The sequence below is a fragment of the Mchenga conophoros genome, linkage group LG17 (genome assembly GCF_057382185.1).
Source record: "Mchenga conophoros isolate Kocher_MC1m ecotype Shallow Benthic linkage group LG17, M_conophoros_male_GT1.1, whole genome shotgun sequence".
Lineage (NCBI taxonomy): Eukaryota > Metazoa > Chordata > Actinopteri > Cichliformes > Cichlidae > Mchenga > Mchenga conophoros.
This window is the reverse complement of record NC_140542.1, coordinates 13,817,796-13,832,367: the sequence shown is the minus strand read 5'-3', so window position 1 is coordinate 13,832,367 and position 14,572 is coordinate 13,817,796. Positions and strand designations below refer to the sequence as shown.

The 14,572-nt window shown below is 38.6% G+C and overlaps 1 protein-coding gene across 4 annotated transcripts in view; it reads left to right on the top strand.

Annotated features, from left to right (window-relative positions):
* LOC146555174 (tensin-3-like) overlaps positions 1 to 14,572 on the top strand; it is a 56,342-nt gene that overhangs the window by 3,967 nt on the left and 37,803 nt on the right. For 2 of the 4 annotated variants that reach the window (XM_085251104.1, XM_085251102.1), the window contains exons 2-12: positions 665 to 838; positions 1,438 to 1,488; positions 1,572 to 1,694; positions 1,804 to 1,868; positions 3,267 to 3,350; positions 3,610 to 3,722; positions 4,605 to 4,665; positions 4,761 to 4,836; positions 5,433 to 5,562; positions 5,791 to 5,856; positions 10,236 to 10,340. In XM_085251104.1, the coding sequence (XP_085107230.1) occupies positions 689 to 838; positions 1,438 to 1,488; positions 1,572 to 1,694; positions 1,804 to 1,868; positions 3,267 to 3,350; positions 3,610 to 3,722; positions 4,605 to 4,665; positions 4,761 to 4,836; positions 5,433 to 5,562; positions 5,791 to 5,856; positions 10,236 to 10,340 (1,024 nt within the window). In that variant the 5' untranslated portion in view covers positions 665 to 688. Of the gene's footprint in view, positions 1 to 664; positions 839 to 1,437; positions 1,489 to 1,571; positions 1,695 to 1,803; positions 1,869 to 3,266; positions 3,351 to 3,609; positions 3,723 to 4,604; positions 4,666 to 4,760; positions 4,837 to 5,432; positions 5,563 to 5,790; positions 5,857 to 10,235; positions 10,341 to 14,572 lie in introns of those variants that run through there. The other 2 variants (XM_085251105.1, XM_085251106.1) reach the window with 2 other exon arrangements.

Sequence of the window (14,572 nt, the reverse complement as noted above, 5' to 3'; positions counted from 1 at the left end):
TAGTAGTAAATCTCATCAGGTTCAAAACATTTATTTATACACTTGAAATGGATATCAACATGTTTAAAAACTCTAAGAGGTGCTACTGTCTTTCTAGAATTATCATTTTTAGTACCCACTTGTTCCTATTTTAAAGAGAAACTGAGTGAAATGACTGACTTTGTCAGCTAAATAACGGAACAGAAAACAAAGTAGCATAGCTAGTCAAAAGGTTCCTGCTGATATGACTTTTCTTTTTTCGAAATATAGGGCCAGTAATGCTTAAAACTTAAAAAAAGACCTTTGTCAAGCTGTTCCAGTCATGAGACTGAAAACAGCTCAGCCACATTTTCCATGTCTTGTCAGAATCAGTGTTTTCAGGTTTAGTGCTGATGAGTAATGAGGTTAAGATTTGGTGTTTGTGGCTCATTGTTAACTCTTCTGTGGTTGCAAGCTCAGTAAGGCTTCCGGTGACTAAGCTTTTGGTTGTCCATGACCTTGCTTTGTTTTAGCAACACATCGTGTAAAAGGCTTTGTAAGACTGATCGCATTTGAACTCAGTCCCATGCTGTGTAAGCTGAAATGCAGAAGTGCAGCCGATGTGACACAAGCAAGTCTCACTTCTCTAAATTTTCTTCAGCTATTCTTTTTTTCACCTTCTGTATCACTACTTGGGTCTTTGCAGGCAACTGTGTGACTGAAACCAACTATGGAGGAAGCACATAGAATGGATCTGACCTACATCACTGAACGTATCATTACCATATACTCCCCTCCCGGGTGTCCAGAGGAGATCTATCTGCAGAACCTATGGGAGATTATTCCCATGCTGCAGTCCAAGCATGGACAAAACTACATGGTGAGACAAGTAGATGAGATAAAGGTAGCTAGAGAAATGTTATTTTTAAAGGTAATTGAAAAGCAAACCAAACTGATTCAGAGATTTGAGAGACAGTGGCCTGCTTTTATAAAAAATTAAATATAATTTAAACAATTATGACGCTTCCCGTTCGTACATTCAGTTGTTTTACTAATTTCTTTATTCCAAAACAATATGGAAAGCATCAAAACAACCACATAACACAAATCAAATGCATACTATGAGAAACTTAAAACATTTTATTTAGTTTATCATTTTTCTCATTACACTCTTCCTTTCATTGTAGTATAATTTGTCTTATGTTTGTCTTTGTTTTCTGTAAGTCTTTGTTTTCTGTCCTTGAATGACTGGATATGTTTTATAAGTTACATATAGCTCTATATTAGGATAAATATTATAAAAGTTCCTTACTTGACCTTGCTTCCCTAATCATCATGTTCCTCATACCTAGATGCAAACATTCAGGTAACTGTAAGGTTAAATGTTAGTTAATAAATGTTAAACCACAGAAAAATCTTGTATGCAACCAGCAGAAGTGATTGATTTATTTTATCTCATGCAAACAACCCTTTTTTCAGCTCATCAACCTCTCCCGGAAGCATGACACTGTGAGCAGACTCAACCACAAGGTAATTCTAATGCACTCAGTTTAAATGTCACAATGTAAAACTGTAAGCAGGTACTATAGCGCAACTGGGGCTTTTTCCGTCAGGTTTTGGACACAGGATGGGTGGATCTCTTGGCTCCCAGCCTGGATCAGATCATCGGTGTGTGCACAGCAATAGAGAACTGGCTGAACGCCCATCTAAAGCATGTCCTCGTGTTACACTGCAGGGTAAACATCACTGTAGTCACTGACACTGGCATGTTCTCTAAAGGCATTTGTGCGATGTACGTAAGCACCTAAATTTTATTTATCCTGATCCTTTGACTGTTCCTAACAGGGAGGAAAAGGTCGACTTGGAGTTTTGGTGGCATCCTACATTCACTTCACCTCCATCTCAGCCAGGTAACACTGAATTTTTAAACAGCAGGGAAAGTTTCTGCTGTGCTGGATATTGGTTGTGCATTGGGACTAAATAACTGCACTGCCATTATGTAAAACAAAGCAATATCACATGGCTTAGGTCTCATCTTACACTAGTGTCCTTGGGGTGGAGTTAATATAAAGGGATCTAGATCACCCTAGTCATCATACTGGGTTCAGGCCATATTTGTTTATAAAATGTAGCCTGCTGTCAGTTTTCGAGGTTTTTCAAAGGAGTTCATCCTACAGTAAGATAATAGGCCAGGGGTGGGCAACTCCAGGCCTCGAGGGCCGGTGTCCTGCAGGTTTTAGATGTGTCCTTGATCCAACACAGCTGATTTAAATGGCTAAACAACCTCAACATGTCCTGAAGTTCTCCAGAGGCTTGGTTGCCCAACACCGGTCTAGGCTTTATATGAGAGAAGTGTTACACATCTCCAGGGTCAAACCTTAAGTTGGTTTTTGGATGAACTAGAGAGAAGGGAGAAACTAAGCAGGACTAAAACATTTTTGAGACCTTCTGCAACAGTGTTAGTATAAACTTTTTTGTTTCATTTTGGTGTTTGGCTTCTGAAATAAATCAAGAAACTATGCACGGATAGCTGGATCAATAAACCGTCTTTTAAAATTTGGGATCAGGCCTAAACACAGGCCTCTTCTCTTCTTGGGAGTATAACCTTACATTTTGATACAGATATTGAAGTTTTGCAAAGGATTCATCCTAAATTCTCATAAAATGGACTTCTCGGAGTGATGCAAAAAGAATATTTTCATATGTTGTTGTGTCCAAAAAACCTTTCAGGCTCTGGACTTCACATGTTGGTAATGTTATCTCTGATTACATCAAAGTGCAGGAAATGGAGCTGTGAAGTATTGCGCCAGTAGTGACATTTAGTGCTGGACATGTTTGCAGATCAAAGAGTGCTGATTGAACAATAGACAGAGGGAATAGTGGCTGATCTGCTGCGTGTCTCCACCAGGCAAAGGGCAGCACGGCTGACAGTAGAGACTTTGAACTGTGATTATGTTTGATTTTTGGGCAGGGATCCTGTTTCTGTTGGACACCAGTGAATACATTTACACCGACTCTGAGCAAACACAAGAGCCTTCATAGCATCATCATATAGCTTATGTGTGATTTTATGGTCCACAGCTGAACTATTAAAATGATGTCCTTGTTTTGCCACATCTTATTATGGCATGTTGGGAAAGTTCAATTTGAGGCAAATCACTAAAAAAAAAATGCAGAAAAAGAGGAAACTTCAGACACGTTGACAGTGCATGTGTTCCATACTTGAACACCTCACTCTTATACATATATATACACACACATCAACATGAAACACTAGAACATTATCTAAAAATGTGTCTGTCTCTCAGTGCAGACCTTTCCCTCGACCATTTCGCCATGAGGAGGTTCTACAATGACACGCTCTCTGCTCTTATGACCCCTTCACAGAAACGGTAAAGATTTACATGACTGATTCCTGGAGGTCAAAGTTCAACTGTGGTTCAACTCTAAACCTCTGCTCTGTGACCAAAACATCTGCCATTGACCTCAGATCGCATGCTCATTGATCACCTGATTGACCGTTTTGTGAAACAGTTAACATAATAAAGCTACTGAGAACCAATGGAACCAGGGAATTCAGTGAAAATCTAACTATACTGTCTTCCATTTCTAATAATGTTATAGATACAGACTTTCTTTCTGCTTTTTCAGGTATGTATGGATGCTGGGCAGCATATTAAAAGGCAGACTAAAGATGTCTCCTTCTCCATCTTTCCTGCTCTGTGTTGTTCTTTATAGTCTCCCCAAACTAAGACCAGATGGAGGTAAGCAGCACAAACAGGTTTGGCATTTTAGCTCATGCAATCCTGATTTTTTTCTCTTTTTTTTTTTTTTTCAATTAGTTGTGACCATATATTTAACCTGGGATAGCTGGGATAGCAAAGCTCATTTGTAGTTCACTATAAGATTATGGGACGCAGATATGAGCTGATTAAAAACAGACTTAAGACACACCCCAAAAAACTGAATGTACAACTCAACAAGGTAAACTTGTGCATAACTTTATGGCTTATTAAAATTAAAACAGGTGAGCTAAATAAACATTGAAAGTGAAAAAGTAGTCATAGGAATCAAAACCTTTTTTTTATACCAGTCTGTTTATTTCAGCCATTTTGACATGAAAATCTATGGATTTTTTGTTTTGGAGCGAGCCTCAAGTGGTTATTTCACCAACTGCAGTTTGTGACATTCCCTTGCAATGTAGAGGAAGGAGAGATGTGATTTGAGCCTTTATGAGCCTAGCAAGATACCCATTGTTTTAATCTAGAGATCCTCAACACCTCGATCAGATCTTTACACATAACATGACACAATTTCAAAATTCAGCAAGGTAGTGAAAACCAAGGTGAGCCTTGCATGTTATTGTAACAGAAAATGAAAAAAAAAAAAAAAAATCTGTAAATGGATTCTTAGGGTTCTCTGAGTGTTCCTAGTGTAAGGCTGTGTGCCCAGCCTGTACACCAAAGACTGCTGCTGTCCACTGTGAAGTGCTTGAAAAGTGACGGTCTAAGTCTTTACCTTGCTATATAAAGTGCCTTGGAGTCACTGTTGTTGTGAACTTGCTTTATCTGTCTATCTTTAGTCAAAGTTTTCTTAAACTACCCTGTTTAACTTGAATTATAATATCTCTGTTGATGTTGTCTCAGGATGTTTCCTGTTCTTGAGGGTCTACCAAAGTCTACAAGCTGTTTGCACGTCTCCAATTTAGTAAGAAATACATAATCTACACACAGTAAACACAGTAACCGTGGAGCTTACATAAAGCATAAGGTACTAATATGTGCATCTCATGTTCATCTCAGCCATGTTAATGCAGCTGAGACAGATCGCCTCTACATTGTGCTTCAGCCCGCTCAGCTGCTCAAAGGGGACATCATGGTGAGTTGTGATACTCTGTATATTTTGATTTTTATCAGCTAACTGATGAGCAGATGTTTACACAAGAGTAAGGAGCTATTGTTTAATTTTGTAAACAATTTTTTGAACATGTGTTGATTTTGAATTTTTCATTCTTCAAGAAATATGAACTTTCATGAATGAAAAGTTTATTAAAACTTTTCACCTGAATCGAATGCTCCCCTGTGGACTGATTTTTGAATATCTAGCCCCATGTCTAACCCCTCCGGCACTATTACTACTACTACTACTAATAATAATAAACATTTCTGTAATTGGAGGACACATCTGTGTTGCATTATTTGAATATTGCACTTGCAGTTATATGTATATATATATGGTTTTAATGGTTTATTTGTGCATCTGCATGTATGCATGAGTGTACATTTTTTTGCTTGAGCACCAACAGGACAAGTTAAACAGAACTGACCATTCTGTCTAATGCCAGACCCAAATCTATCTTTGTTTTAATCTGCCTAAATTTTAAATGTAACTTTTTAAAAGTCTTTACAAAAAAAACGAACAGTCATGTTTTATTTTTTATTTGTTTTTATTACCGTCTCACTGTCTGTTTGTAGGTGGTTTGTTATGACAAAAACAGCCGGTCAGCTAGTCGTCAGGTCGTCTTCCGGCTCCAGTTTCACACGGGCCTCATATGTGGACACGCCCTCACTTTCTCAAAGGCGGACCTTGACTGTGCCAGAGAAGGTATTTATGACCTGCTACCTCAGCCTACACACTGCCAGGTGCAGTCTTAGTGCAGCACCACTATCAAGCTTAATCAGTAACTGATAAATCTATCAGCCAGTCTGCTCTCCATCTACCTGAACTAACCCTGGAACCATATCAGCTCTGCAGGTGTGAAGGGCACATGGAAATATGCACAGAATGCCAAGTTAACTGTCCAGCTCTCTGATCTCTCCCTTAACATTCCAGATGCCCGGTTCCCAGAAGATGGAAAAGTAGAGCTGCTATTCTCTGAAAGTCCTGAAAAAATTGCAGGTAGGCTGTCTCTCACAAAAAACTTTCCTTTGATGTGTTCTTCAGTAAAGCTTGTATATGCATAATCATAATTTTAGTTAAAATATGATGCAGGTGTTGCAGTTTCTGGTGGATATTAAGAATTCTCATTGAGCCAGCTAAAGTCTTTTGATCCTGTTTAGAAACATAAAACATTTTTATATACTCCACCACTCATTAAAAGCAGATCGTTTGGCAGCTGCCATTTGTAGAATAACTACAGTACTGTTCAAAACTCCTGACCCACTCCTCATTTCTTTATATTTTTTTACGAAATAGAAAAAAGATGCAGCGCTTTATTGAAATATTTGCACAAGTATGGAAATACAGGATATAAGGTAAAAAACTGAGTTTGTGCAATTCTAATAAGCTTGGAAATCAATATTTGCTATGACAGCTTATTTTTCAACGCAGCCTGAGCTCTCTTAGGCAAGCTTGGGTGTAATTTCTTAAGTAGTCTCCAGGAATAGTTATCCTCTTCAAGGACATTCAAAGCTCTTCTTTGAACGTTGGCTGACTTCTGTTCTCTGTCGAGATGAGCCCACACTGCTTCGATAATGTGGAAGTACATTATCGAAGCAGTGTGGGGAGGCCAGCCTGGGGAGGCCAGTTCATGACTGAGAATATTCAGTTTTTCTATCCAGGTATGCTTTTACTCCACTGGCAGTGTGTTTGGGGTCATTGTTGTGCTGAAAAACTAAGCTGTTGCCAATCAGATGCTTTTCAGATGATACTGGATGGTTGATCAAAAACAGCTGGTGCTTTTCTGTTTTCATATTTCCATCGGTGTTGTCAGAATCTTCAACACCACTGGCTGAAATGCAGCTCCAAACCATGACAGAGCCTCCACCAATGAGTCAGACTTTCTCCTAAAAACGTTCTAAGGCTTTCAGATGCCTGGAAAACTATTGCTCTAAAGCACTTTGGCTCCTTGGAAGGAAAATATAAAGCAATACTATATACCAAGATACATTGTACTGTATCTTAAAAGAAATGTATTTGCAGGTCTCAAGCGAAAGATTTCTTCTTCATATAAAACTTGATCTGACTCACAAATGTACTAGTGCCAAGTTAACGCTGCATGACAGTTGCCCTAGAAGAGCATAGACATAGTGGGTCAGTACCGCACATGGGTATTAGTGTCAGGGTAGAAAGAAATTACTCATATGAAAGCATTACTCATACACAGATTCCTAGAAGTCAAGCATACTGTTAGATCAAGTCTAGTCTAGCTCACCTGCACTGATTTAATTGCCAAACCACATTTGCCTTTTTTTTAAATATATATATACACTTTTGGCTCAGCTTGTACCCTTGCAACGGATTTCACAAATAAATAAATGCTATATCACTTTAGCTTGCCCACAGTTTCTGTGTGCCTTTAAGCAACTTTGCAACTCAGCCCCACTCCAAATTTGGAGTTGAATAATTCTGGAACAGCACCAATAACATTAGCATCACCAGCTCCTTGTTCACTGTTTGCTGCAGTCTTTTAAATTTCACTGGCCTAGTGATGGAGAAAGTGAGATGAAATATTTGGTGTCTTACAGAAACAGAGGAAGTTTTTTTTTTTTAAATAGTATTTGATTGCAGCCTTTATTACAGGCATTTATAATTCAGGTCACAGAACACACTGCATATCACCACACTAGCTATGAGAAAATATGTCTTGCTACTCTTTAAATCAGTAATAAGATACAGAAAAGATTAGATTAGATTGTTAATGCCAGATCCAGAGTCAGTCTCGGAGTCATTACTCCAAATAAGTGCACATTACACATTAGTTATTATTGTAGTAATAATTCTTTACTAATTATTACGAACTAATGTGTTAAATTATTCAGTTACTTCCTGGAGAAAGTCATTTCTTACACTACTTTAGTGTTACTCTGTAACAGGACATGAAATGCGCCGTTGTATAATTATTAGTTAACAGTACAAAAATTATGCTAGAGTCCCACACACTGACACAAATCTCTATCCTGAGGATGAGGGCGCACAAGGTCTTTCTTTTAGTGTTTCTATATCAACACAAACCCCAACAGCAAAGTTGAAAAGCAGCACAAAGAGCACTTCACAGCCATCCTCACAGCGACTGTACTGGAAATGGTAGCAACAAAGTCCTACTGCTACCTGTTACCTGTTTGAGTTTAGGTGATAGCTGCTTGTCTGGGGTCAGCATACAGCTTAACTCTTGAATTAAATTGATAATCCAAAAAACATGAAAGATACTCTACTGTGATATTCTTTTTTCATATATTACCAATAAAAGTAATAAAATAGTGGAATTTTACAAAGAACATATCGATGAGAGTTTCCATGTTAAGTTAGATAGTAACTCTGTATTATTACATTTTTAATGTTTAAATTACTAAAAATGAGTAATCTTTGTGTTGATTGTGCATTTTGTTGTGTAACAGCTCTTTGCTTTTGTATATGTGTTTGTGAGCTGTCATGAAGTGTGGAATCAGAAGAATGCAAATGCGGTAATGCGGTAACCAGCAGATTAAACCAAAAACTAACCTTTAATTAAATCTGTAATGCAGTAAAGCAAATGTCCACAGAGGGAAAAGTCAAAATCCAAAATTCTGCAGAGAACAGGGAGCAGATGAGGAGAGCTTAACAGATGATCTGAAAAAGAACAACAGAAATTGGCTATAAATACACAATTAAAGGAACCAGGCAGGGTTGAAATTAATCAAGACAGTGATGCAAAAGAAGCAAAAAATGCAAGACAGAAGACTACCTAAATAAAAGAGGAAGTGAAATAGATATAGACAGAGACAAGAACTTTATAGAATGAATAACCTGAAGGCCCACACAGAAAAAGCACTGAGGGAACAACTTAAACTCTAGCATAAGGACTACATTAAATGTATACTTCCAAGCGTTCCTGCAAAGTCTCACAATTTGACAAGATGAAATCCAATGGTGATGATAAAACAAGACACTTAGACAAGTATTGCAACCAGCTATACAACATGCCTACTTGTAATTTGTTTGATTGTTGTGTAGCCCTTGATGACATATAGATAACCTTTTAGAGTTTTCATTTTCATTTTTTCAAGCATCAGCGCTGCCATCCAAACAAACTATGTTTAGTCATTTGCTCCAGAGCTGCAGTTAGCTAGTCAAATCACATTATAAATATGTTCCAAGAGGAAATGAAAAAGAAAATGAGCTCTGTGCTGTACAGTTAGTAAAGGATTGCTAGCTTTGCTCATGCTAATGGCTAATAAAAACTATGCTAGATCTTTTTTGGGGGTGTTTCTATGGCAATCATACCAGCAATGATATGCCCCAAAATGTCACTTATCACACCCATCTTTAAGCACTGAAATATATCTATCATAACTTAACTTCAGTTAGCTTGGCTTACAGACTGGTCAGTCAGCAACCTAATGGCAACATTTGGACTTTGTTCTAAGTTTTAAAATGGTTTTCAGTAATAGCTCTCCAACTTTGCTTTGGATTTTGGCCAATTTTCTATTAATTTTAAGTGAAAAATAAGTGGCAACAGGTCCTTTTGGAATTCAGGTTCATGACAGTGACCCCAAACACATTGCCAGTGCAGTAAAAGCATACCTGGATAGAAAATCACCCAATGCAACACTGTCAGTCATAGATTGGCCTCCCCAGAGCCTGGACCTCAACATTATCACTTGAAAGTGAACCCAAGATCCAAAGAAGAGCTTAGTAATGCCCTTCAAGATGCCTGGAGAACTACTGTTTTTGTCTCTCTGCGATACCCCTCAGATATTCTGACTTTTATTTTCTTGTTTGGTGAAAAACCTTGAAAAATCCAAACATGTAGCCTCTCTAATTGATGCAGCAAGACTATATTCATATTATTTGGATTAAAAGGCTGCACCAGGCTTCAATGTGTCTTTAATTCAAGCAGACAAGACAGGAGTCAAACTGAAGAATAACACACTCTGACACATTGCCTGTGAATGAAATGATCGGTCAGCCAGGTGGGGGCAGTGTTGGACACCACACCGGCCAAACTGGCCATCATCAACTGTAGTCACACTCCTTTCCTCTCAACAGGAAGCAATACACAGAGATATCACACACACACACACACACACACACACACACACACACCTGACAGGAATTTGGATTGTAGATACTGTGCACACAGGAAAATATATACAGCCGGACTCACAAACACACACATCCAGACACACAGATCTTAATGAGCTGATAGAAATCAGAGTCTAACCCAAAATAAGGCTCACAGCAATATTTGAAGCAGATTTGCTGCAGGATCGGCTGTTGGGGATTTGCCCTAACACCAGTGTTTGAGTGTCTTGTTGTTGTTTCACTGACTCCTGACCAGCACTGTTTGTCATGTGCAGGCAGAGAGCTATGGCACAATGGACGCTCTGTGACAGTGGACTATGACACCTTGGACCCTTTGGTTAGACGAGACTCTTATCAGGACACATCTTGTCTAGAAACAGGTGAGGTGTATTTTAATATTTCTTAATCAGAAATTCCCCACATTCTTCTCCTTCTTTCAGTTTCTTTTCCTGTTTTTTGAATTTCTGTACTTCCTCTGAATTTATTATTACCCAGGGTTGAACAGGATAACATTTTATCTGAATACCCCTTTTGGGAGATAGATTAGCTTGTCTTCACTGCTTTAACATAGTATATATAAATACAACAAGAAAAAAAACAATAAAGCTATGTCTGTGATAGAGAAATAGTCGCAAAATAAAAGTAAAAATAAATACATTTAAAAAAAACGTTACACACATCTAAGCAGGTAGTGAACCAGTAAAGATGCAATTTCCATATGGGCAGATAGCTTTAGTACCTGCTTTACAGCCACCCTGTCCAATGTTACAAAATCTAGGATTACATAATCCCTCTATATCGTGCTCATGTTCACACAAAGGCTTTTAGTGAAATAAAGCAGACCAGTATAAAGCATAAAAATATCTGGGTTAACTTTGTCCAAAGTGAGAATTTGTGATTTATATTATTCACCCATTCACACACCTTTGTACAAGCCCTTGTTTCTACACCCAAGTAGAGCGTTCACACTCCAATGGACACAGCAGAGAGCTCTTTGGGATTCAGTATTTTGCTTTGGGACACTTCGGCAGGTAGACTGGAGCAGCCAATGATCAAACCACCAACCTTCTGATTAGTAGATAACCCGCTCTACCTCCTAAATACAGCCACACCAATAGCAATAGCAAAGACTGTAAAGAATATTTTTGCGTTGAAAAACAAATGCAAAATAAAAGCTTACAATTGGTGAAATAACCCTTTACTAGAGCAAGCATTATAGTAATGCTCAAGTAGCCTACTAGGGAAGGACAGAGGTTTAAAAAGTGATTGCAGTAGCTCTGTATGCAGCCAGAGTTAAGCCAGCTTCCCTCGACAGCAGCCAACTGCAGCCACAATTACAGCTACTAACAGTAATTTAAAGCAGTATGCAAGTATCTCAGGAGCTTTATAAAAATATCCTGTTTGAGGTTAAACAAAAGTGATCACTTTCATTTAATCTGTTTTTAAGTAATGTCCAATGTTAGATTTCACTGGGCAAGGACTGGTGGCCTTGCTTATCCAAATGGAATGGTGTAACTTTGTCTTGTTACTTTTTTAAAAGAAAACTTCTCTGACTTCGATGACCTCCCCTTCAATATTATATCCTTTTCCGTCTCCAGCTTTTAACACAGCCCATACTATTAAATTGTGTACTTGTAATCCTTTTATGGCTATCTGCGCCTCTACCATGTGAGTTGAATCTTCTGCAAAATAGAGACCCCCTGTATGCCATATTCCTGCCAAGAGCCTTTTCCCCAAGGGACCAATGTATGGTGCCCTGATTTGTTGATATCAAAAATGGACTAGAAAAGTATTTTGTTGACATTTGCTGAAAACTACTGGAATATATCAGAGATACCCTTTAAATAATATTTATCTCAATTTGAAAGAGAAGGTGATGTTTGCTGTCTGAAGGTTGTGCTGAAAATGCAATTAAGAAAGTGGTCCAAGGAACATAGTTCTTCCAAGCAATCTGGAGATGGAAGAGACCACGCCTGGCAAATTTGCATCAAGCATATCTTTCGAATTTAAGGTCCAATCCCAGAATTTTTTACAAGGTGATGATATGTCAAATATTTATATATCTGTGTGTGTTTTGTAGCTTTTTTGGTAACCTTTCCATTACAGTACCTTTGGCTGTTATGTAGTAGTTAATACCCTTAGATCCCTGAGATTGCTGTGGCCAGTCTTGTGGGTAATTGCCTGGTCATCAGTGTGACAGCTTACAACTGTTGTGGTCACAAAGGCCTCTTTGACATTCCTGGGAACGGGTGTAATGCCAATCTTTGAGAGCGCAGCCAGACCAGAGCTGTGTGTTTTGGAGGCGGGTGTGGGTTTTTAAAATTTTTTTTATACATTAGGTGGAATAAATGTTCACACACAGGAAATAAACAATACAAAACAAGACCTCAAAATCGAGACAGCTGAAACAATCACTTGTAAGTGGAAGGTTAAGGCTTCGGTTCCAGCTGTTTTGCTAAACCTGCCCATGGTCAGCCATGTAATTTAGATAGAGCTTTTACAAGCGGCATGTAAACACACATAGACACACGCTCACATGAATGCAAACAAATAGGCATTACACGTTACACATAAGCGTAATGAAGGTGCAATGCCAGTTAGCCGCACAGACACTTGCAAGAACATTGTTTTCAATCACAGACGGTTCTGCTTTGCCCTCCCACACACTCCTCCTCACTTTATCTCCTCATCTTCTTGTACTTTCTCCCTTCCTCTTGTCTCCTTTATCTAATCTCCTATCTCACTCTTTCTACCTTCAAGTTCAAGTTACAGGTTGCAATTTGTCCAATGTGTCCCCATCCCCCTTTTCCAGACAATCTCTCCAAAGCCCGCCTCCATGTTTACATTCCCCTCTCCATATTTGGAGAGCTCAAGGTCCTTATGCTTTGTTTGCTTTTTGTTTTTGTTTTTTTGGTGTGTGTGTTTTTTTCCCTTGAAAGTGCAATATGTGTGTTGTACACACTTTTCCACCTGTGTGTTCGTGTGTGTGTGTGTGTGTGGTGTGTGTGTGGTGTGTGTGTGATTGCAAGTCTAGTGAATGATCCACCCTTCAGTTTCCTTTCTCTCCAGTTTCCCCTTTGGACATAAAAATGCATGAGTGCACTCTCTCTCTGCCTACCTGTCGCAGCCTGGACAGGATGCAGGGGGGAGGGCAAAAAAAAGGAGGCAAAGCAGAGCGAATTACGTGTTGACGGCAAAGGCGGGGATTCATAGTGCAGGGACTGAGTGCAAGAATGACATGAGAGAGGGGAAAGAGAGAGTAGGAGGGGGGACACTGGAGAGCTCTTAGCACCTTAAGAGAAAGAATGTTCTTTGCTTGTCTTCCTGTGGCAGCCTGAGAGACAGTGAGGACTACAAACACTGTAAGAAGAAGAGAAGCTAGCCTAAATCTTTTTTCACTTTGCTTTCACTTCCATCCTTTTCATTCTACCCTCGTCCCTGTGTCTCTTTCCATTCTGCTTGTCATCTGTTCCTGTTTTCCTCTTTCTGTGACTCGGGTGGTTAGGCTTCAGCAAAGCATTTCCATCCTGTTTCTAGTCTGCAGTGGGGCCAGTGAAAGTTTACTCCTAGCAGTCGAAAAAGTAAGCTCGACTTCATTTATTTATTTATTTACTTCTATTAAAGTGATGAAGTTCTGTAAATTGTGGAGTTATGCAGCATGTTTGGAAACTGTGTGCATCTCTCTGTGAGAGAGCTATTAGACCAGCTGTGAGGGTTTACCATGCATGTCTGGTATTTGAGTTTTATTGCCTCTCTGGACTTAAGAGGCTATCTTCATACAGCTCTGGTATGCACTGTACGTATTGTTGTATTTACTATACAGGGCAGTCCTGTCGAAGTGCAGCACCCTGTTTTGGAAGATAACTTGCTCTTTTAGTTATACAGCACTGTTTAGTTTTCTGTGTTTCACGGATACAATGTGCAGATATTTTCATTTGGTCTATAACAATGTCAAAGACCTAGCTTACTGTCATATGATATACAGTGTTTAACAAATTTATTAGACTGCTTTTATGTTCTAACCATAAATACTTTATACATAAAAGTATGTTTAAAGTATTGAAAATCTAATATGATGCTATATTAAATACTTTAGTGGTTAATCCACCAGCATGGATAAGCTCTTAAATCAAAATAATATTTTTAATGCTAAAATAAAACTACCAGTAATGATTGTTACACTGAATTACACTCATTCTGTATTGCAAAGCACTCTTTTGTTGTGAAAAGCGCTACCTGAATGAACCTTACTTACCTAATTTGTGACTTCTCAGCAAAGTATAAAACATGAATTCAGTCATTATTAGTTTTACACAGGATTTCTAACATATTAGTTTTTTGTTGTTTTTATGACAGGTGGTCTAATGAATTTGTTAAGCACCGTATATGACAAAAAATAGCAATTTGTCCCATTTCTGAAGCTATATCATTGCAGGAATTGCAGGAAGACAAATATATTCTCTTGTTGCTACACCCAGTTAAAGGATAGAAAAGCTGTGTGCGTGACCATGCTATCGGTTGTATCTGACCCAAGGTAGACGTCTATGAAAGACACGTCCTTTGTGTGACACATGCATCTACCAGCAAACACAATGGGGCTCTGTTTTATCTC